The 22124-nt window shown below is 40.3% G+C and overlaps 2 protein-coding genes across 3 annotated transcripts; one reads left to right on the forward strand and one right to left on the reverse strand.

Moving 5' to 3' along the window:
- Nucleotides 1–704: 704 nt before the first annotated feature.
- zswim2 (zinc finger, SWIM-type containing 2) lies at nucleotides 705–4521 on the reverse strand. Its single transcript, XM_069674956.1, is given in 9 exon segments — nucleotides 705–1253; nucleotides 1926–2088; nucleotides 2170–2252; nucleotides 2399–2483; nucleotides 2730–2981; nucleotides 3272–3494; nucleotides 3670–3710; nucleotides 4199–4275; nucleotides 4372–4521. Coding segments are annotated over 9 exon segments (1623 nt in total).
- Nucleotides 4522–9190: 4669 nt separating this feature from the next.
- calcrlb (calcitonin receptor-like b) lies at nucleotides 9191–14734 on the forward strand. 2 transcript variants are annotated; one of them, XM_069675173.1, is made up of 10 exons: nucleotides 9191–9259; nucleotides 10048–10154; nucleotides 10235–10326; nucleotides 10414–10540; nucleotides 10620–10773; nucleotides 10845–10905; nucleotides 11009–11075; nucleotides 11154–11372; nucleotides 11543–11584; nucleotides 11717–14734. In XM_069675173.1, exons 2-10 carry the CDS (start codon nucleotides 10050–10052, stop codon nucleotides 11921–11923), a joined length of 1074 nt encoding a protein of 357 aa, XP_069531274.1. In that variant the 5' UTR covers nucleotides 9191–9259; nucleotides 10048–10049; the 3' UTR covers nucleotides 11924–14734. The 2 variants fall into 2 exon arrangements, with proteins under 2 accessions (XP_069531274.1, XP_069531273.1); XM_069675172.1 differs by lacking the exon at nucleotides 9191–9259 and having other exon boundaries at nucleotides 9972–10154.
- Nucleotides 14735–22124: the final 7390 nt, after the last annotated feature.

Below are 22124 nucleotides of genomic sequence, written 5' to 3' on the forward strand. Positions count from 1 at the left end.
GCTTGTAGTCCGAGTAATACTGACCAATCATGTATCAGCAGGCTGCAGCGAATGCAGGAAAATCAGTCCGTGTGGAGAGCAAAAGCAGGCGGAACATAATCTGCCTGGCTATCAGGCCAAACCTGATACGCCTGACATGTTCACCGTTGTCCCAAGAGGCTACATCGTCTCAGACGATAGCTGATGGGTTCCGACATTGCTCACGACTAGAGGATGAAAGATGGAGAGACACGGTGATCATCTGGAACAAATGGTTTCATAGTAAGCCAAGTTAAACAACAACTGAGGCGGAATTATGATGAGGATAATTGTTATCAATGCAGCAGAGTCATTAATCAACTGTCAAGCAGGCTAGAAATATGGTGTCACAGAGGGTGATGTCTAAAGATGGCACGCCCAAAAAGGCCGTCTTAAAAATGCTAACAGTCTTAGCTAACGGGTGCCAACCGTGACCGCTTCCAAAGGACTGACAGGAGAAGGTATGCCTGTCACCAGAGCAGTCATCCAGCTGAAGGCCTGAAGAGCTAAGCATACACGTTTATGAGATGGATGGAATAATCACTGACAGACGGGTGCTTCATTTTCACGTGATTACTTGATTTTAGCCACAAATGACACAAATATAAATGCACATGTATGCTTGATTTATTGCCTGAAAACGTGAAACATTGATCCCATCTTTTATCAAACACAACAACACAATGTTAAGTCTCAGTCTTTCGCTGCTGCTGAGTGTTTATCAAGTGTCCAGTCATTCTTAGCTCTGAAACGTTTGCATCTTTAATGTTCACAGCGCCTGTCCTTTGGGGTTGCAGTCTCGTTCGCCCGGCAGAGGAGGCCGCTGCAGCTGTGTGGTTTGACTCGGGTCTATCTAATCCTACAAAAAGGTTGAGCTGTGGCGAATCAGGGTTGTGTTTTGTTTTGGAGGAGCTTCCAGGAGCTTGTTTTCTCTCTCTTTTTCCGTCAGTTATTAACTTCTGTTGTGTGTTTGAAGTTACAGAAGAGCCTGTTAGCACCTCTAAGCTGAGAGAACCATGAGAGGGAGGGCTTTTCCTGTCCAGCAGTGCCACTCCTGGAACAAACAGGTCCTTTAAATTATTCTCTGCAGGTTTGACATTTAAAAGGCAAGAGGCTAACTGAGAGGGGGTCTTCCTTTAACTGGTCCTCCATGTTAAGGGGTTATAAATGACAAATCCATCCAGAGGGCAGCAGTTGGACTTCCTCAGGATCCCGTCCACACAGTCTGAGTGGAACTGAGTGAACATGTGAGTGAGGGGGTGAGAGAGGCAGGGAGTCTGTGAAGGTCTTTGCTTTACATTTGTTTAAATCATTATGTTGTGTTTGATATTGTCAGACATCTGGGTTCTGATAAAGTAAGTTGATGCACTGCACAGATTCTACACTGATGTTTGATCAGTTCGGGTAACAACAGTCCAGTTTTGCTTTGAAATAAATCATGCCAATTCCTCCGACTTTGTCGATTTAGGATTTCGGTGGATTAAAACTGAATCTGAAAAAAATGTGAACATATATTTGTGTTTCTCAATTTGTATTTTCAGATACCGGGGATGCATTTTGCCAATATGCTGTTATTTTTCTAATTCTATCCAAATGCTGACGGCAATACATGCACATATTTTTATCGCCTAATTGCAGAAACCAAGCAGTCCATTTTGAAAGCCCATGAGCAGAAGTAAAATATATATTCATCTGTTTTTATGGGGGCATACTGCTACCTGCAGCGTCAAGCCGTGCAGTGTAAAGTATTACATCATCAACAACTTGCTACACGTAAGCATCATCGTATCGGTCTATCAAACTGAGAGTGACGCTGATATTTTTAAAAATCTTAATTGGTTGTCACCAATGCTTGTTGATATTATCGTATATACCTCTACTGACATGAATAAAGTTGAAGGTTTTACCTTGTGATGGCAGGGCAGAGTTCGGACGCGCTGGCCCAGGTCAAAATCCTTCAGACAGATCCGACACTGCTGCCCCACATCCAAGAGCCGAGACCCCGGTCTCACCCTGACTGTATGTAGACACGCCAGGACCGTTTCTGGTAGAGGGTCTTCTGGGACGATGCTAAGAAGCAGGACGGGAAATGGTTCGCGGAAATTAGCATGTTAGCAAGTATTATTCTTAATTTTAGATGCACCAACTCACCTGTCTCTGACATGCTGAGAGTTTGCTCCTGTTGGTTCATCACTCAGGTCCTTTCCCACAAGTTGCCACTTCTCTCTCCTTTTCTGTTTAAATCAGAGTGTTTTTATGCAACTGCGAAGCATGTCATCAAAGTTTAGTGTTATCTGAATCATCTGTATTTATTGATACTTGTAGTTTGCATTGCTTGCAGCACAGGTGGGATTTTAACTGGTGAATTCCAACAGCTTACTGTTCGTGAAGCAAACAGATGCTGTGGGTGGCATCTCTTCTTCCAACAGTCCTCACAGAGATGGAAGTAACTGCAAACTGTGCATCTGGAAGGAGGCGTGGGAGCACCGCATGACAGGGAAATGACAGTTTATTGAATACTTAGCATCTCAAAAACAACAGTTCAGTAGTTTTGGGGGGTTTTGTGTGCAATTTGAGAATAGCGTCTAAATGTCAAGAATCAATAAAAACTTCCTTATCAATACTTTCTTTATTCCTGGCTCTACTACTCTTCCGTACAAATAGCTCATGGTACAAACATTTGTAAGCTGTTACGGCTGCCACTTCCTTACTTGAAACACTTGCCAGTGACCGGGCAGACCCTGCAGCTGTGGCAGAGAACTCCCAGGTGCCTGTCCTGCTTCTCTCTTTCAGCTGCGGCGAAGAGCTTTGCAGCGTTTTTCACCTGCTCCTGGAGCGACTTCAAAGAGCCGAAGTCCTCCCTGCACAGGGGGCACTTCACCGTTTCTTCTTTATCCGAGAGTCTCTGGTGGTCCGCCCACACTTTCACGCAGGAGATGTGGACGTTATTGCCACAACCGAACCTAGGACAGGAAGAAAAAAACTACTACACATGCTGAAAATCTGGATCATTTCTTTGTGTTTGAATGAAACGTCCTGTTCTTTAAATATCAAGAGATTTGAACTTCCGAAAATCTGTTGGTTGTTTCCTCCGAACGTGCTGTATGTCAGCGGTTAATCGTGCTTTATTGCGACTCATAATTCTGTTTGGGGTCATGTTCTGGCCAGCAGTGCAACAAAAGTTGACGAGAACAATTTATATGACTGTTACTGCAACAATAACAGTGTGAAATCCAAACCCCGGCCTGCACACCTGCAGTAAGACACAGGCTGTTTTTTCTCCAGCAGCTCCTCTTGACAGATAGGACACACATCCTGGGCTTGGATCGCTTTCCGGCACACACTTCCAGCCTCCTGGCCCGTGTCGGGTTGGCTCAGGGTCTCTGGATCGTTTTCCATCCGGTGGGCTTTGGTTTGGTGTAAACCGTGGAGCACCTCCGAGATCTGCCTCTCAACAAGTCCGTGCTGAAATGAATCTGGAGCAGAGTTATTTTTAACATTGCATGTCAACAGGGGAGCATGTACAAGGGTGGTGTCAAGATCCAATCAAACCAGACACCTTAACCTGGATTTGTTTTGCTGTTTTTAATAATTCTTAAAAAGTTTTAATAATGTCTCTGCATTAAAAAGAACAGTATCAAAACGACTCACATTCATGCTCTCTGGGTAGCCTGAATTTCCGCAGTAAAACCCTGTAAAGATTAAGACAAGAGGTTCATTCCTGAGTGGGTGGTGAATGTATAAAAGTGAATATCACTGCTACGTTATTAGGATTTTAAAATATATTCTCATGTTTTACACAAAATAAAACATCTTTAACAAAATAAGCCAAACATCTAGACTGCTAAGAAACAATTTAGCTCATCATTTACAAAGGACAAAATTCAATTTAAAATCAGAAAAAAACACAAAGAATCTAACTGTATTATCTCTAATATAATCATACTGTGTCATAGTTTGTTTTATGGACACAATTTGTTCTAGAAAGAACAGAAACTAGGTAAAACATCCAATTATTAGGTCCTAGATCCAAGGCCTCCAGTATGGTATGGCAGTCTGTTTTTCACATCAAATGCAACAAAGGTTAAGGATACGTTTTGTTCCTGTTTTATATGCCCCCAGTGTCAGTTGTAAAAACTATACATAAAAAAATAGTGTGTGTTTTGTGTGTTTCTGATACCAGCAGATGTGTTTGCACGGCTCCTGCTCCCTGGTGAACACAGGACAGCTGCACGTATGTGGGTCACCCAAGCACACCTGAACAAGATGAACAAGAACACATAATCCTGGAAAGACATCAAACATTTTTGGGGATTTGGTTCAATATGAAAACTGAATCCCACAGCAATTCACCTTGAAGTTTCTGGCCTCTCCTTCCTCTTTGAGCAGGAATCCGGTTGGGCCGAAGGATTTCAGGAGAAATATAGTCGTGTTGAGAGCTTGGTCTTGGTGGAAACTTACTGCATCGCTGACTGTGTTCCTCCTGGGGGTTTTCCTGAACATCCTGTGACTGCAGAATTTATCATCTGCTCTGTAATAATGAAAATGATGGGACAGGGCATTTAAAGGGGCTAAAAGGGACCATTAACAAAAATATATATAAATATATAGTTTTTTCACTTAAATGCTACTCTATACTTAAATTCCACTCCTTTTTAGACGCTAAAAATTTACTTTTTACTGCATTTACTGTACTTTGTTTCCATTTTACAAAGAAAACATGTTAAAATGATATAAAGCTGACTGTATTGACAAACTATAATATCAAAATGCTCTTACATGTAGTCTTCGTGATAAAAACGGAATGATGCAATGTTTTTAAACTTGTTGAAATGCTTCATCGTTAATAATGACTTCTTTTGCAAACAGTTTAAATGCAGGACTTTAACTTTCAATGGAGTTTTTCCTTCTTAACCGCGGTGTTTCTACTTTAGGATTTAAGTACTTCTTTTTTCACTGCCTGACAGTTATAAAGTGGCTCAATGACAGAAGAATACGAAGAAAAAAAAGCAATTACCTTCACCTTCCTAAACTGTGTTTATACAAAGCTATACTTGAAGTTAAACAAAGAAATTTCGGCCTCACCATCTTTCAAAAGAAACCAGGATACACCTTGTAGCCTGTTGAAAACCGGAAATTAGTTTAAGCAGGTAACGTCATTATCAAATTACCACGAATAATTTAATACTTTATAATACTTATCTCGGGAGTTCTTGTTTATACTAACTTATTTCTGCTCAGTTTTAACATGTTAACCGATTTTAAGAATGCGAAGCGAAGGCAACACGAGTGTGGACGTTGCTAGCTAGCCAAACATTTGCTAATTAAACGCTCCCAACACCTTGTCACAACTTCCGGTTGAGGCATTGAACGTCAGTTGGTATCCGTTTAAACTTCATACTGTATAAAAAGTATAAACAGTCATTGGTTTAACTAGTTGTGACTCTTCCAGTTAAATAAACTTACCTTAAGAGGCGGTATTACCTCAAAATTACAAGTATTTGTTGATAAATTCCGAAAAACCAGCCTCAACTTCGCTAACTGACATGCTCAAAGAGCGTCCTGTGGTCCTTGTGGCCATGGAAACCTGAATGTTGCCACACACTGTTTGACCTGCAGAGGGCGCCATTGCTACGGAATATAAACTAGAGGGTTGATTGGTCCATTTTACAGCTATTAAACCATGAAAAATGATGTTTTTATATAATGCACTGCATATTTCTTAATATTAAGTGTCTGGGGCTTTACCTGTGTATCTAATAGGGTTATAGGTGGTCTTCTTTATTATTTGCAGTTGAAGTAGTAACATAGCAGTATAACAGCCATATGTAATAAAAACAAACACATTTTCATGTTTACTTTTGTTATATTACCTACTATACATGATATAAATAATGGACTTGAATGTTTATTATTTATATCAATGCTGTTGTTATGTCCATTACACTGTAGGGATGTCCCTCTGTCTGCCTGCATGTGATGTCATCCCCAGCCTCACTCAGTTCCCACCAGGACAGCTCAGTATCGCCTCGGACTCTGCTGCGAAACACACTGAGGGACTACTATTGAAGAAATCTGTGTTTTATTGTTTATTTTCCAGTAAAAGGTTAACTCTCACACTGAAGGATTACTGTTCAAGAAGAGGCAAACATTGTGTGTTGTTTTTCTGCTCCTGCAAGGGTAAGTGACTTTAGTTTTTTAGACTTAGACTTAGACTTAGACTCAACTTTATTGACTTAACTTTATTTTAGCATGTAGACTGTGATTACTGTTCAGTGTTCATGTCTGAGTGTCATATTCAACTAGATATGTTATATTTAAGGGCTATATATGTGAAAACAAGGGCAAACACATGCACATAAAGGTGTAAAAGGTTAGAGGCATAAAACAACAATATGAGATGAGAGTAGAAACAAGGTATCTCTTAGGTTTGCAGTTGGCAGTGTGAAAACCGGTGACATAACTCCCCGAAAATCTGTAACATTTTTCTAACGGGATTTCTAAGATTCAAACTTTATCTTAAGGTTTAAAGACACTGCAGATTTAGATCTCTTTAAAGCAAAATACTGACTCTGATATCATTTTAAGCTTAGCACACCTGCACATCTTTCTAACAGCAAAAATCTGCTCACATGTCTGACAAAAAGTGTTAAAATTTGATTTCTTTGACCAATGTGTTTCTAATTAACTGTCCTTCACACATTAAAGTGTGTGAATCCTCGTGTTGCGGTGCAGATGGCCCACACAATCAGGGAGTAACTTCACTTTGAGTTATTAAGTGTCTTTGCAGGCCATCAGGGAGATATAAAGTGTGTGTTTGGGTGTGTTCAAGATGTTTATCTTATTAGCTGACAAAGATGTCCTGAATTAGCAGCAGAGGGAGTCAAATAATTCATAAAGTCATGTATAAACTGTTTTTCATTACAAATGAGACAGCAGAATGATATCAGTAGGGTTTCATGGCTCTTTTATTGCTGTTTTATTGTAGTTTGTTCTGTTTTGTAAGGTTTTCTGGTTGAGTTTTATGTATTTATTTAAGGGCCTATAAGGACAGGTCTTGCAAATTAACATGTGACTTACAGTAGGTACAATATATATACTTGTGTCCTTACTGATAAATATTATAATTTAATTAAAAAATACTCTTAAAAGCATTGCCAAACATATACAAAAAAAAGTATTTGTTTTTTTTTAACCTAAGAACTGTTGCTTGCCATTAATACTTACTTTATTGTGAAACTTTTTTGCGGTGTGAAACTTTCCAAGCACAAACATTTAATGTTACAGTTCATCACAGGCAATTGTATTATTTAATAACAGTGGCTGGTAACAGTATAAGTTAAAAAAAATAGTTTCAACAAGATGTCTATTGCTGCTTTTACAATCTGTGATTTCCAGTGACTGTCACACCTCCTCTATCACAATCTGTGAACTGCAGTTGGAGCAAACTGAACATGAAACTCTCATCATCATCTAAAGTGTGGAAAAGATGACCTCAGAAATGTGCCTACTAGAAAAATAACCACTGTTTTTATTGATAGAATGACCAATGTGCAAATAATGAAGATGCTATCTGCATACGTTGAACACCCTTTGCCAATGTTCTTTTAAAGTGAAGCATTTAGTAAGCTAAACTCAGTTTGCATCAGATGCTCTCACTGCCATATGTATATTTCTTTTACGGCTAAACTTTGTTAAACTTGCTCAACATGCATAATAAGCCTGCAGGAAGGAAGCTGTGGGGAACAGAGGAAGGAAAAGGTCAAATCTGTAACCCCAACATCCAAAAAGGGGAGACCTGCTTTATAAAATAAAAGCATGGCTTTTGGAGGCATAGTTTAAATCACAGTTTTGCTTGCATGACTTTTGCAAAGGGCAAAGGTAAGGGAACGGGACATTGTTAGAGTCAAACTGAATAGAAATAACAAGTACAAATAGAGTTAATCACAGATTAAAGAAGAACCTGCAGTGAACCAGAGCTTGGATCCAGCTCCTGTCAACACATGGTGTGCTGGATCATGCTAGCAGCTGCTACAACTCAGGAAGCATTTTTCCTGTTGAGCTCTCGGGGATGCTATTTTGGACAGTGCTTACATTTTTACTTGTTCCTGCAAAGCGCATAAAAATAACTTCCAGTAAAAGAGCTAACGTCACCTGTGCTCTGACTCTGTGTATGCTCATGCGTTTTAAAACCTCCTGCTGTTGACTTTCTTTAGGATAATCACGGTGATCAGAGCGAAAATGGATCCAAGCGGCTTCATGTTTCTCCTGGTCCTGGTCACCCTCAACAAGGTAGTTGTGCAGTTGTTTGCCTTAAATATGCTGTATTAGTATGTCTTTGTAGAGCAACCATTGTTTTTAAGGTAATACAGTCCATTTGAAAGCAATTGTATTGGATCAAAAGTGCCGGAAATGTCTCTAAACTATATTTAAAAGCATGAACTCTATGGTTAAAAGATGGGAATTGTCCTTCTGTCAATTTAAAACTCCTTTATGAATACTCTAATTCTCTTAATTCAGTCCTAAAAGGGTCACTCCAGGTGTTAAGTATTATTCTTCCTTAATGACGAGGGACTTGTGAGATACAGAATATAAAGAGAATCAATAATGAAGAAGCACAGGCCGAGATATTCTAACGTTAAGGTCTTGTAATGGGTAAAATTTGATCCTACATTTCCCACAATGCACCTGTAGATTATGTCCCTTTAGATTGGCTGTTAAATATTTATATCTTGATGCCTCTTGTGTAGTATACGTAGACTTTTAGCTTCCACAGAGATGCAGAAGAGATGCTAATAGATATACGCTAATTTAAAACTGCATTAAAATATCTATATCATATATCTAGTTTTGTAAATCTGTGGGTTTAATCTCTATAATCCCAGCTGCTTGTGGTGGCAAGCCCTGATGAAGATAACTACCAGGAGCATCTGAATCATCACGGTGAACATCAGGAGACACGGAACAAAATCGCTACGGCTCAGTACGAATGTTTTCAGCGCATTGTGAAAGAATCCCACCGCAAAACTAAAACAATAGGTGAGAAGAGAACGTTTTTTATGCTGCTTTTTCCCCATTACAGATCAATAATCAGTCACTCTAACATGTTAGTGTGTGTGTTAATGTGCAGGTGTGGAGTGCAACAAGACGTGGGATGGGTGGCTGTGTTGGGATGAAACTGATGCCGGAGTAACAACAGAGCAGAGCTGTCCAGACTACTATGACGACTTTGACCCTCATGGTAGATTTCTCTGTGCAGTGACAGTATATAAATTATATTTGGCTCTATCTCACTGATTTTACCTTTTCTTCCCTTAGAGATAGATGTGAAAAATGTAACCAGCCACATATCTCTTGGCAGTCAGGATGTAGTTAGCTTAACATGTAAAACTAGTGTAAAACTAGCTTGGCTTTCTTACTTACTACTTTACTTACTTTTAAACTTTATCATAAATATTTTTGTATTCATGACAAAGAAAATATTCACCTATCTTTCTATTTATAGTTGTGATAATGTGATATTTATTGTTCCCTTAATCTTGACCGTTAGCTGTGAGGATTTATGCTCCTCTTATGCTTTATATTAGGCACTGAGCAGTCAGGACGTGGTTAGCCTAGCTAAGCGTACTGTAACGACTTAGCATAAAAGCTGCAGGCGTTCTCCAAAAATGTTTAAATACACTTAAAAGCAGAGACATAAAAAAGATGGAAATGTAATAATATTAATGTAAATTGTGGTTTAAAGTAGGCAGGTTACCTGTTGCCGCTCTTTTAGATAAAGCCAGGCTAGTTGTTTTGGTCTGCTATGCTAACCCTAGCTACTTTTGCTCAGTAATTCACACACGGGAGTGGCAAAAATTTGAGAATTTATGCCTAGAGAGGAGCAAATGTTATGCATTCGAGAAAGTAAAGACAAAACTTGTTTCCCGTGGTCAGTAGAAATAGTACAAACACACAAACAAAGAAAGAAATAAACAGTTAGCTTGCTTAGCTAAATGTCTGCTGTTTTCCTTTCAAATTTGTTGACAGCGATGGCATCCAAAATCTGCACAGACACAGGCGAGTGGGGACGCCACCCGGACAGCAACAGGACATGGACAGACTTCAGAAGCTGCAAAGACACTCATCATCGGACTGTAAGGACAAAAAAAGGCAGTTTTTATATTTAAAAAATGCGTTACTTAAGAGGAGCTTTGACAGTGAAGTTTTCTTGCAGACGGCAATGACTCACTTCTACCTGGTTATGATCGGTCATGGTCTGTCGCTGGTATCGTTGCTAATATCATTAGGAATATTTAGCTATTTTAAGTAAGTCAGCTTTCTTTATCTCCATTTTTAGTTGTAAATACATTAAAACCCTGTTTTTAATGTCAATGTGTGTCTCCTCCTCTGCAGGAGTCTGAGCTGCCAGAGGATAACGCTCCACAAAAACCTCTTCCTCTCATTCGTGCTGAACTCGGTCATCACTGTCGTCTGGCTCACAACAGTCGTGAATAAACTGGGACACACGTATAACGATTCTGTGAGTAAATCTATCCAGATATTGCTCCAGTTTTCAGACAATATATGAAGGCTCATTGCTATTGCTTTTTTCTCTCTAGGGTAGCTGTAAGCTGCTCCAGTTCATCCACATGTACGTGCTGAGCTGTAACTACTTCTGGATGCTCTGTGAGGGAATCTACCTGCACACTCTGATTGTGGTGGCGGTGTTTGCAGAAAAGCAGCATCTCATTTGGTATTATCTGCTCGGCTGGGGTAAGAAACTTTTCATTTAGATATTAGAAGATGCACATTTCACCCTCTAAAAGTCCTGCTTTGATTTGTAGGTTTTCCACTCATGCCAGCGGTGATACATGCAATAGCACGCCACTGCTATTACAATGACAAGTGAGTCTACTTCATCAAAACATCTGCACCTGACCATTTGTTAACATTGCACCTACATTCTGTGTTTCTACACTGTTTAATATGATGATTCATGCATTCCTAGATGTTGGGTCAGCTCACATACGTCCTTGCTGTACATCATCCATGGACCAATCTGCGCAGCATTGGTGGTAAGCAATAAGAAGACCCTCAAAAATGCATACAACCACAATTAAATATTGTGTACTACAATGCCTTTTCTATTCCAGGTGAATCTTTTCTTCCTTCTGAACATCGTCCGGGTCCTCATCACCAAGCTGAAGGTGACGCACCAGGCCGAGTCCAGCCTCTACATGCGGGCGGTGAGAGCCACCCTCATCCTCATCCCTCTGCTCGGCATCCAGTTCGTCCTGCTGCCCTACAATCCCGAGGACCGCTGGGTGTCTGAGATCTACCTTTATGTCATGGAGATCCTCATCCACTACCAGGTCAGTAAATAAAACATCCAACTCTGGAAATTAAAAAAAATCTAGTTTCCAATGATGGATTAAGAACAAGAGCATGTGCATGTGTCACTGTAAGCTATGTGTTTTTGCAGGCTCTTGTGCAGCTGTTTGAGCTTAGAGGATTTCCTCATCTTGTGTATTTTCTCATGCAGGGTCTCTTGGTTTCTACAATATTCTGCTTCTTCAATGGGGAGGTGAGTACCAAGCTTGATTCAACCCTCTAATAAATAGCTTTACCACAGACAAATTTGATAAAAACAAAGCCTTTCCTTTTTGCATCCTTTAGTGTCAGTTTTCCCAACGGTATGATCCTCTTTGCACCGCAGGTCCAGAGCGTCCTGCGGAGACACTGGAACCAGCAGCGGATGCAGTTCGCCGGCACGTTCGCGAACGCAGACTTTTTCCGCTCGGCCTCCTACGTGGCGTCATCGCTCACAGAGGTCCACCGCTGCTACAGCATCGAAAGCCACACCGAGCACATGAACGGCAAGAGCTACTCGGACATATTCAGATCGGAGAGCCCGTTCGTGTGAAAGGCGGCTCTAGAACTTCGTTCGTTGAGGCTCAGCTCCCACTCTTGGAGTTGTGCTACTGTTCACAGCAGCTGAGAGCAAACTTTCTTTCATTTTTTTTCGTCACCAGCCAAAAACACCACATATTCAACTTCTTCTTGAATATTACGACAACAGAAGGAACTTGAGCTGGTTTGTTCATCATTATTTACATCCCACGAATATTCAAAAGGGCTGCTGCTGTACATGAGGAAGACCCCGTGCGAGTGTGACTGTAAAACTTTAACACAAGGAGTTAAAGGTTTTTTGGATCGTATGGAAAAGACTTGAACAGCTCTCTGTGGACAAGAAGCTTCTTCTGGATATTTCAAGGATAAGATGCTTTTTTTTTCAGTATTTAAATGAGTGAAATGACTGAGAATGCATTTCAGGATTTAGTTTTGGCTCATCACTCTGTTGCAGAACTTTAATGAAGCAGAGCCAGAGGACTGTACAGAAGCTGGGAAGTAGCCCTGTTGCTAGCTTAAATAGCAAAAAAGGTGGTGGCGGTTAGCCTCTTTACTGTCAAACTTTAAGCATTCAAGAAAGTAAAAGACTGAAGTACAGTAATTTCAGTGGTTCACACACATAACTAGACATGTTAAGAAGAAGAAATAAAGCGTAGCTTTGGTCAATGTCATTCCTACTTTGGCTACTAGCTAGCCTTATTGCTAGCTTGATTAGCAGAAGAGTATGTGACAGTTCGCTTCTTTCTGCCAAGAGAGACAAACTTTATGCCTCCAAGAAAGTAAAGAATTGAGTACGGATATTTGAGTGTTTAGTTCTTCACAGAACTAAAGATGTAAAAAAGTACAAAGAAGAAGAAATAAAAAGCTAGCTTGCGTTGCGAAATGTCCTGCTTGCTTTTAGCTACCAGTTAGACTGATCGCTACCTCGAACAGAAAAGAATGAGATGGCAGTTAGGAAAACTGAGAATGTATAAAAAAATAATGATTTCTGTGGTTAATACACCCAGAACTAGACATATAGAAGAAAAACTACACAGCTAGCTTGCCTTGCTAAATGTCATTCCTTTAGCTTCTAGCTAGCCAAATTTCTAGCTTAAATAGCAAAAAGGAGTTGGCAGTTAGCCTCTGTATGCTTAGTGAAACAAAGGCTATGCATTTGAGAAAGTCAAGAAAGAAATAAACAGTTAGCTTACTTAGCTAAATGTCTGCTTACTACTGCTAATGCTGCTTCTGCCACTTTTCAACGTAAGACATATAACTCAGAATAAAGGGAGAACGATTGCATGAGGAAGGTTTTCTATTTATGTCGTATTACCTTCAACTAAGTTAAAAATTAATATTGAGGTTGACAATAAAATGCTTTCATTGTCTTCTGGACTGGTGATAGCTGCGGCGTCTTGCTAGGCTCACTGTTTATTTTATTTCTTCACTTCAGATTATTCCAAAATGCTGGAGAGATGATAGTGTGATGTAATGTTACTGAAAAGTGTCTGTGTTTGTACATATATTTGGTTTTGTATGAAAATGAAATATATCAAGGCACAGAATATGAATACTGTATGTAGACAGCCTTTACTGTACTTTGTATATTTTCCATTCAGCTAGAAACACATCACTATATATTAACTGTTATATTTTTTTCACAAACTGCAGCAGGTTAATAAATAATGTCAAGTTGCTAAATTATATGTAAAGATTGGGGTGTACAGGAAACAGATTCAGCAGGAACTGACTTATGTTAATTCACTTATTTGACACATCAAACTGATGATTATCATCTCTAGCACTACTAATTGAAAGTTCCCAGTAATTCTGCAGCTTGCGAGAAGATAAAATCTTTCACCATAAGTGAGAATTGGGCGGTAACTTGCCTGACGAGTGAAGAGCTGCTGGTTTCAGCCTTCCAAAACAGAAGTTACAGATTAGTGTCTCATGAAATATTAACTCACTGTAATGTTATAAATCACACAGAGTGGATAGTTTGGCTTATTCTATAAGGAGCTGCAGCCAAGAGGTTAGCGTAGCTTAGCATAAAGACCAGAAACAAGATGAATCAGCTAGCCTTGCTCTAAAATGTTAATATGTTCCTTTAAATGTTAAGCACTGAACCCTAAATTAAACCCTTTTTAAAAACTGCCGATACTATCTTTCTCTTTTGGGATAACTGAATGTTTTTACTATACATAATACTGTTCGTGTACTATTATGCTCTCACACTGGACTTAGCTACAAATGTGTTTTTCTTCATTGGTGGCATTAATTTCTTCAAAAAGATACTATTTTGTGTAGAGTTTACGAGAAGATTGATACCACACATGCCTGTATTTTAAATATGAAGATACAGACATTTAGCTTAGCTTAGCATAAACAGGGAGAAACAGCTTGCTTTGTCTGCCTGGGGGGGTTAACAGGTTTTGTTAGGTTTTTTTATTATCTGGATTTTAGCTTTTAGCCAAGCTAGCTATTTTGACCATTTTCAAGTCTTTATGCTAAGCTAAGCTAAACTATCTGCTGGCCTTTATAAGTGTATGATTGTGAGAGTGGTATCAATGTTCTTATCCACATTATGGCAAAGGAAGCATTTACTTAAAATGTTTATGCATGAAAACGGTCAAAAGCTCTGTGAAAAACGAGTAAGTGAACCTTGAGTTTAGAATATTTTGTCCAAAACTTGTTTTTCTATTAGAAGAAAAAGTTGCGATGTTAAGAAGTATGTGTATATAAAAACAGATGTGTTTTTTCCCCACATTTTTAAGATGTTTTTGTCATAGTCTGAATCTGATTTTGGTCTTTGTCAACAGTGCTTGTTTGTACTGAAGTAATAATGCTGTAAATAAAAACAAGCTGTTTAAAACTGAGATCCAGAGAAACAGTCGCTGTTTTTGTGTTTCTTTACTTAATGTCTTACTGTTCCTGTTTCATTCCCCTCCAAGACAAATGAAAGAAAATATGTTTGTGTATTTTCTTTCCCACATATTTAATTGAGGGTGGGATTTCCTCATCTGACCTTAGAAAACATTACACACTTAAACGAATATTGTTTCCAGACAAAGCCGGGCGTGTAACTGTCTGTTCCTCGTCCAAAACGTATATGCGACCAGGTGCAATTAGGAAGTCCCAGAGGAAAAGAGCTACATCCATCCTTTCAGAGCATCTTTTATCAAATCCAGAACAGAGAGGCTGCAAAAGCACTTAACACATCCCTTTAAAGACGGCCATCTGCTCACAGCACACATGATGATCAGAAGCATGTGTGCATTGTGCGTGACCGTTTATCATTGCGAGTGATATTTACGAGCTATTTGCATGCCTTTCACTCCACAAAGAATTCTTTTAAGTGTGGTTTTGGACATTGCATGATGATGTGCGCTTAGTATCCGACATTTTTTCAACAAGACAAACCACACTTTTAAGTTGCATCCTGTTGCATCGAAATAAAAGTGTGGTTTCTGAAGGGCAACATATCCTCTAATCGATGCATTGCAGGCTTCCTGTTTCTAAGAATACATTTCCTTGAACTCTTGATCCGTCGGCTCTTGTGTGCTGGTAGCAAACACTTCCTCGGTCTCATGACTAACACTTGTTTACTGCCTTCACTTCCGGATGCTTCCACTGAAACTTAAAGCCTTTAGCCGATGTTTTTTATTTACGACATGCAAGTTGGAAGCGGTTCTGAGTATTTTCCAGGGAAGTTTCCACAGGACATGACTGGACAGAGACATAAAACGCTCCCCTGCAGATGTTCAGGTGCAGATATGAGAGGAGAAAATAAGAAAATAAGTCTGCTCCACATTTTTAATTTAGCACTAAATGTGACTAAATCTGGAGTTATTTCCCCCGGGTGAGAAACAGACTATCTTATGTAACAGAATGACTCAATTGCTGTGAAATCTCAGTAAATTCCTCATGACTCCATATAATCCTGGGAGTAATCAACAGCAGGAACACATACACTGCTTGAATTAGGAAGTAGGAAAGTTAACTAGACTTAAATATGGGTTCAATTGGTATTTACTGCACAACAATCAAAATACCTGTAACATTACAAGGTCCACTTTTCATGTAGAGTAAGCAACAAGTACTTCAGTATGATACGAGAGTAATTGTATTTAGTCAGGGTGCTGGTTTAGCTCAGCGGGTGGAGCGGGCGCCCCATGTGCAGAGGCCTCAGTCCTCGACGTAGTCCCATCCCCAGTTCTTTGCTGCATGTCATCCCCCACTCTCTTCTCCCAATATTTCCTGTCTCTCTTCAGCCTGTCCTATCATCCATCCATTACCTATACCGCTTATCCTGTTTAGGATCGCGGGGGGCTGGAGCCTTTCCCAGCTGTCATTGGGTGACAGGCGGGGTTACACCCTGGACTGATCGCCAGTCAATCACAAGGCTGACACATATACCCTTTCCCTACCAAAACTAGCACGTTGATGCAGGTTTTTCAGACCCGTGAAGACCTGTGTGTAGATGCCGATTGTCTCTTTTCCCATTGCCAGTAGAGTATCCTGCTTTTGGTCTTGTTTCTGCTGTGTCACTGTCTGACGTTACAAACGCGCCTGACACAGGGTTAGTAAACAGTGAAGTTGTTACGGTGCTGAGCGTGCTTTATTGTATCTATATCTCATTCAGTCTGTTAATCAAACTCGGCACAGACAAATTTGGAACGATGTTCTAGCTCTTCTTGGATGGCGACGGGTTGAATTTGTAGCTGAGATGACGAGGAGTCGCAGAAGTTACCGACAGAGCATAGCAGTGCGCCGGAAAGGGGGCGGAGATTAGTGTGTCAACCCGGGTTTTGTGTTCCCATCAATGCCGATCAGAGCCGAGGCGATAATTACCTGGGTCTACTGCAGAGTAGCCTTTCCTTTCCTAAAAGCCACCTGTTAGCGGGTGTTAGCAGGATTTTGGACCAGTGGAAAAGTGGCTACAGAGACAGACAACCTTTCACGCTCACACCCACACCTACAGGCAATTCAGAGTCACCAGTGACCCTAACAAGCATGTCTTTGGACTGTGGGAGGAAGCCGGAGCACCAGGAGGGAACCCACACATGCACAGGGAGAACATGCAAACTCCACACAGAAAGGCCCACTACATCCGAACCGGAATTCGAACCGGGAACCTGCTAGCTGTGAGGCGAGGGCGCTAAAAACTGCACCATAATGCATTAAAAAAATGGGTATTTTTCTCTGGTTAAATTGCAAACTACTGTAATTTAGGGTTAAGGTTATGTTGCAATTAAAGTATCCAGAATGTTTTTATGCATTTATACAGGATACAGTAAGGTATATATGTACTGTTGGATGAGTGTTCTGGACGAGTTAAAGCACTAGTGCTGTGTTTCCATGTGTGTAGCTGTTGTGTACTGAACCGTGTGCGCCTGCAGAAAAATTCCACAACTTCCTATTATATGTTATGTCACTTCTGATACTGTTGCCAACAAATTTGAATTGTATTCCAATTTTAAAAAACTTCATCAACAACAAAAAAACAGGAGGACAGACTCTCAAAGCAATAATGGAACTATGGAAGGTATTTGCTCCGGCTTGGGGAGCCTTTAAATGGAGTTTCTCTCTCTTGAATAAGGAAACTTCCCATTAATCAGGGATGCATCCTTGGAAAAATACCCTATGAGGCACAAGATATGATGCACGCAGACGCAAATGTGGTATGTTAGGAATGCAGAGGGGGGAAAAAGTAGAGCCTCCCCTGCTTATTCTGAACCAGAAGATACTCAAAACAGAAAATGAGCTGCAGGCGTTTCCAGTTAATTTGCTTCATTAAAAACAAAAAATGTATGGCTACTCACAACACAATCATATACCACGCACACATCTGGCTCATATAGCGTGATCCACCATTTGTGCACGGGGATGTTTCACTCTTGAGAACAATGGAATGAGTTCTTGGCCGTGCTCGAGGGTGTGGAGGGCGTACAGTACCGGGGTCGGGGTGAGCTATGTGCCCCGACTGTATGGATGTGACCCGAGTCTGGGTGGGACCGCAGGAAGTCTGCAGTTTGCTGCACGGCCCTGTCAAAACGCCGCAGGGTCATGAATTATCGGAGCAGCTCATCGTGGAGTGATGTCAACAGTTGGTTGCCTGGTGGTCGCTGCTTTGGAGTTTCTGGAGGGACGTCATGATATGTGAACACGTCATGTGGAGAGTTCATTTCCAGACTGTTAGCCAGGGGCGTTACGCTTTTTTTTTGTTGCTCCTTGCAGCTGTTGTTCGTCATTGATGTCATCAACTTTAACCTCAGCAGCAAGAAAAACGTGCTTGATTTCTGTCATATCAGAGTTTTAAAATGTGACGCTACATTTCACCCTGTAGCTTTCTGAAAAATTTAAACACAAAGTTTTTAATGTTTGATGAACACAAATGCTCCTTAACTGCTCTAATTTTTTTGATTAAATTAAAAGTTTAATACAACTTGGCTCTTATTTTTCCAGGCCTTCATTTCTCTTTCATAACACAATGTAATCACTGAGATCTCGTAACACCACAGCGATGTTTGATGAGACAAGAAAGCTGGCCTACATGATTGTGCCAACCTAAAATTATTTTGACTTCTGGTGTCTCTTTGAAAAGATGGCACTGTGCAGCCAGGATTCAGTCCAATTACAATAATATTGGACACATACAGAGCACATTTTAAGCACTGATGCGAGAAGTAGCTAACCTGTTAGCAGTTAACCAAATATTTTAGTTGTAAAACCTAAGAAATACTTTAATCTTATCTTAGTTGTCATGTGCAGGTCGCACAGACAGAACATCAGGCTAACATCAGCAGGCTAACGTAATAATGTTGGCAGGATAACAGGCTAACATCAGCATGCTAGCATAATAATTTTGGCAGGATAACAGGCTAACATCAGCATGCTAGCATAATAATTTTGGCAGGATAACAGGCAAACATCAGCATGCTAGCATAATAAAGTTAGTAGGATAACAGGCTAATATCAGCAAGCAAATGTAATGATGTTGGAATTGTGGCATGGTAATGTTATGCAGTTTTGGCTTGGTTTTGACTGTTAGCATGCTAGAATTAGCTAATTATGAACACAGCTAATGCAGTTGGGAATGTGGAAATTACAATAATATACGAGACATACAGAGCCAATTTTAAGTGCTGTTGCAAGAAGTAGCGTTGCCGTTTAGAAATCTTTGTGTTTAGCACAGTGTTTTCCTAACTTAATCAAGTATTTTAGATGCCTAACCTCAGCCATACTTTAATCTTACTTTAATTGTCATGTGCAGGTAATGCTGACAGACAGAAGCTACGTTATGAGTTGCTTGTTAATGTAATATTGTTGGCAGGATAACAGTTTAACATTAGCATGCCAGCAGAATGATGTTGGAATGGTAGCATGCTAATGTTAAGCAGTGTTCGTTATCTTGGTTTTGACTGTTAGCATGCTAGAATTAGGCTAATTACGAACACAGTAAGCTTTATATGAAGATGGCGCTAGATGAGCTTAGCAAAGTTATAACTTTCACTTGAGGTTACTATAAGTCATGACCAACTGATATGAGCTACAGAACAGATATAGTTCTGACCTAACAGACTACTGTGATGCCATTAACAACCTTCATGCGTCAAACATTTGGAATCAAACTCTCATCTGGAACAATACGTTTCTGAAAGTTTTAAAGAGCCCGGTTCCTACAGAGCAGGGTGGCGGGCCTGAATCCACTCAAACAAGGCGCGTCGCCACTCTCTTCTTCAGCATCATCCTGCCAACAGGAACTCCCTCACTCCCCTCCCAATTTCCTGCCATTGTTCTTTGCACTGCCACCAGGCTCAGGCTCCTCCCGGGATCTGGGAAAAGGTGGGATGTTAAAGCAGCTCATTTCCTTTTCGATCAGCTCCGACCTTAGCTGGTGGAGGAGGGGTGTGTGTCTGAGTAAGAAGGGTAGCATCCATGTGAAGAGTTTCATGTTTGATCATTTTCACTTACTTCAAGTTTTTGATACCATGATATGTTGGCAATAACAGCGATTGCCGCTCACCTATTTCTGGTGGCTGATATCAAACAGTGTATTCAAATTAGAACTAACAGAGAGTGTAGAGAAAAAAAAAACGTATCCTTGTTAGTCAAGTATAGAGTATTAATTGACGGTACAAGTGAATCTTTTGAATAAAACTGTGTGAACTTAGTGTATCGTTAGTGGCAAAGCTAACAAACTATATCAGAGAGCTTTAATTTCTATTTAATGTCAATTAATTGAATGAAATATCTTGCAATCCTTAGAAAACACAAGTGTATTAACTGCTTAATAAAAGTGGAATGATTTACAGGCAGTAATGAGATAGGAATTGAAGGTACAAGTGATTTTTTTGAATAAAACTGTGTGAACGTAAATGTTCCGTTTGCAGCGCACCTTGGAGAGCTTAAGTCTCCTTTTAATGTCAATTAAATGAATGAAATTCCTTACAATCCTTAGAACAAAACACCAGGGTCAGGTAAGAGTAAGTTCAGTACAAGTTTAGGACAGAAAAAATTTAAAGAAGCTCAGTTATGACTATTTTCCATTATGACTAACTTGCAGCTAGCATGCTAACCGTTAGCTTGCCAGCTAGAGCCTGAAAGTAGTTGCTACACTCAACGAACCCAACAGCTTGTGATGATTCCCAGAATGATTTTCCAACAAGTAATAAAGAGAGTTTAGGGAGTGGTTGAATGGTTATGGGGAAGGAGGAGCAGTTAAAATCAGTCTTCAATGATTAAATTAATAAACATATGATAATTATACGACGACAACATGTTCCCGCCACTTTCACTCAATGCTTTTTCTTAGTTGTCTGATTTTTTTCAGCTTTGTGTTTTCATGCCACCATTAATAATTTAAGTCAATAGCTTTCTCCTTTCTCATGATCTTTTCCCAGAGTTCTTTAAGTGTTTTGGAGGGGCATCAGTGAGGTGGGGTTGGAGGGTGCACAGGAAGGAAAAGGAGTAGCTGGGAAATCTCATCGAGGCTCCTCTGCGAACAAGAGACACCCCAGTCAGGATCTGGGCGTCGCTGCCAAGTCATCTCAGGGTTGCAGACTCTGGGTGAAGCGGGTATAAATACTTAAGTGTACGTGAAACACTTGAATTTGATGCAAACTAGACTTTAAAGTATACGCATGTAAGCAGGAGGAGATGAAAAGAAATAAAAGCGGAGCGTCCAGCCTCTGTGTTTATGTATTTCCTCAGGAAATGAGGGATGACTTCTTCCTCTCAGAGATAAGTGGGAGGATAAGTTTAAGGCTGAGCTGCCTGTTTCTGTGGACCCAACAGCTTCTGTAAACCAGCACCCCCACATGTCCTTTTGTAATAATAACAATATTTATCTATGTAGCATTTTTAGGCATGATAGCGGCCTGGCTCCAAGGAAGGCTTTTTGGTGGCCCACCAATTTGGTCCAGAACGAAATATCTCAAAATCTCTAGAAGGGGTTTACATGAAATTGATGTCGGATAATTCTGATTTCAAAAGGAATAATACGACTATGTAATATAATACTAATGCACTCAGCTGTTTGACGTTAGTATTTAGCTCAGAACACTACTGCGCCTTATTGTAGCCTCACTGAGCCGCTTGCGTGACTGTGGACTCTGTAAAAAGCTATAAAATTAAGTTGTAAGGTTAAAATAATATTATATAACCATCAAAACTCAATTGACGATGATAATACGTGCAAATCTTTCAATAAGGAAAGGTAGGCAGGGCCTCACACAAGGTTTAATGCCAAACAAGGAAACAGTGTGATGCTGTTGGCCTCTAAGTCGTCCATTAATTCCTGATAGTGGGCACCTTAAAGGGTATTATCTGATAGTACTCACGTAAAAGTACAATTCCTTCACGCGCACTTTTACCTCCCTCTGTAAAATTTTTCCATGCCTGAAATGAAAATAGCAGGCCCGGCTAAAAATGACCACCTCGACAGATGTGGAGAGAGCCCGGGCCGCAGGAAACGGTGAGAGTGTCACGTCTTTCAGCGAGCGCGGAGAGGAGAGGTCGACCCAGAAACATGTGCAGCCTGAACTTTGGCTCCTTTTCTTCCTGTAAGGATGACTTTTCTCTCCCTCTCTCCCTGCCCATTTTTTTTCATATCATATGCTCACACACCCAAAAGCAGGCAGAGACACTGAAATACTGAAGAAAGCATGGAGCCAGGAGACGTATTTAAGTAACAATTAGGCGTTTGTGTTGCTTTTGTAAATCCAAGTGTT

This window comes from Semicossyphus pulcher, unplaced genomic scaffold, assembly GCF_022749685.1.
Source record: "Semicossyphus pulcher isolate SPU_LCO1_2020_fin unplaced genomic scaffold, fSemPul1.0.p SCAF_24, whole genome shotgun sequence".
NCBI lineage: Eukaryota > Metazoa > Chordata > Actinopteri > Labriformes > Labridae > Semicossyphus > Semicossyphus pulcher.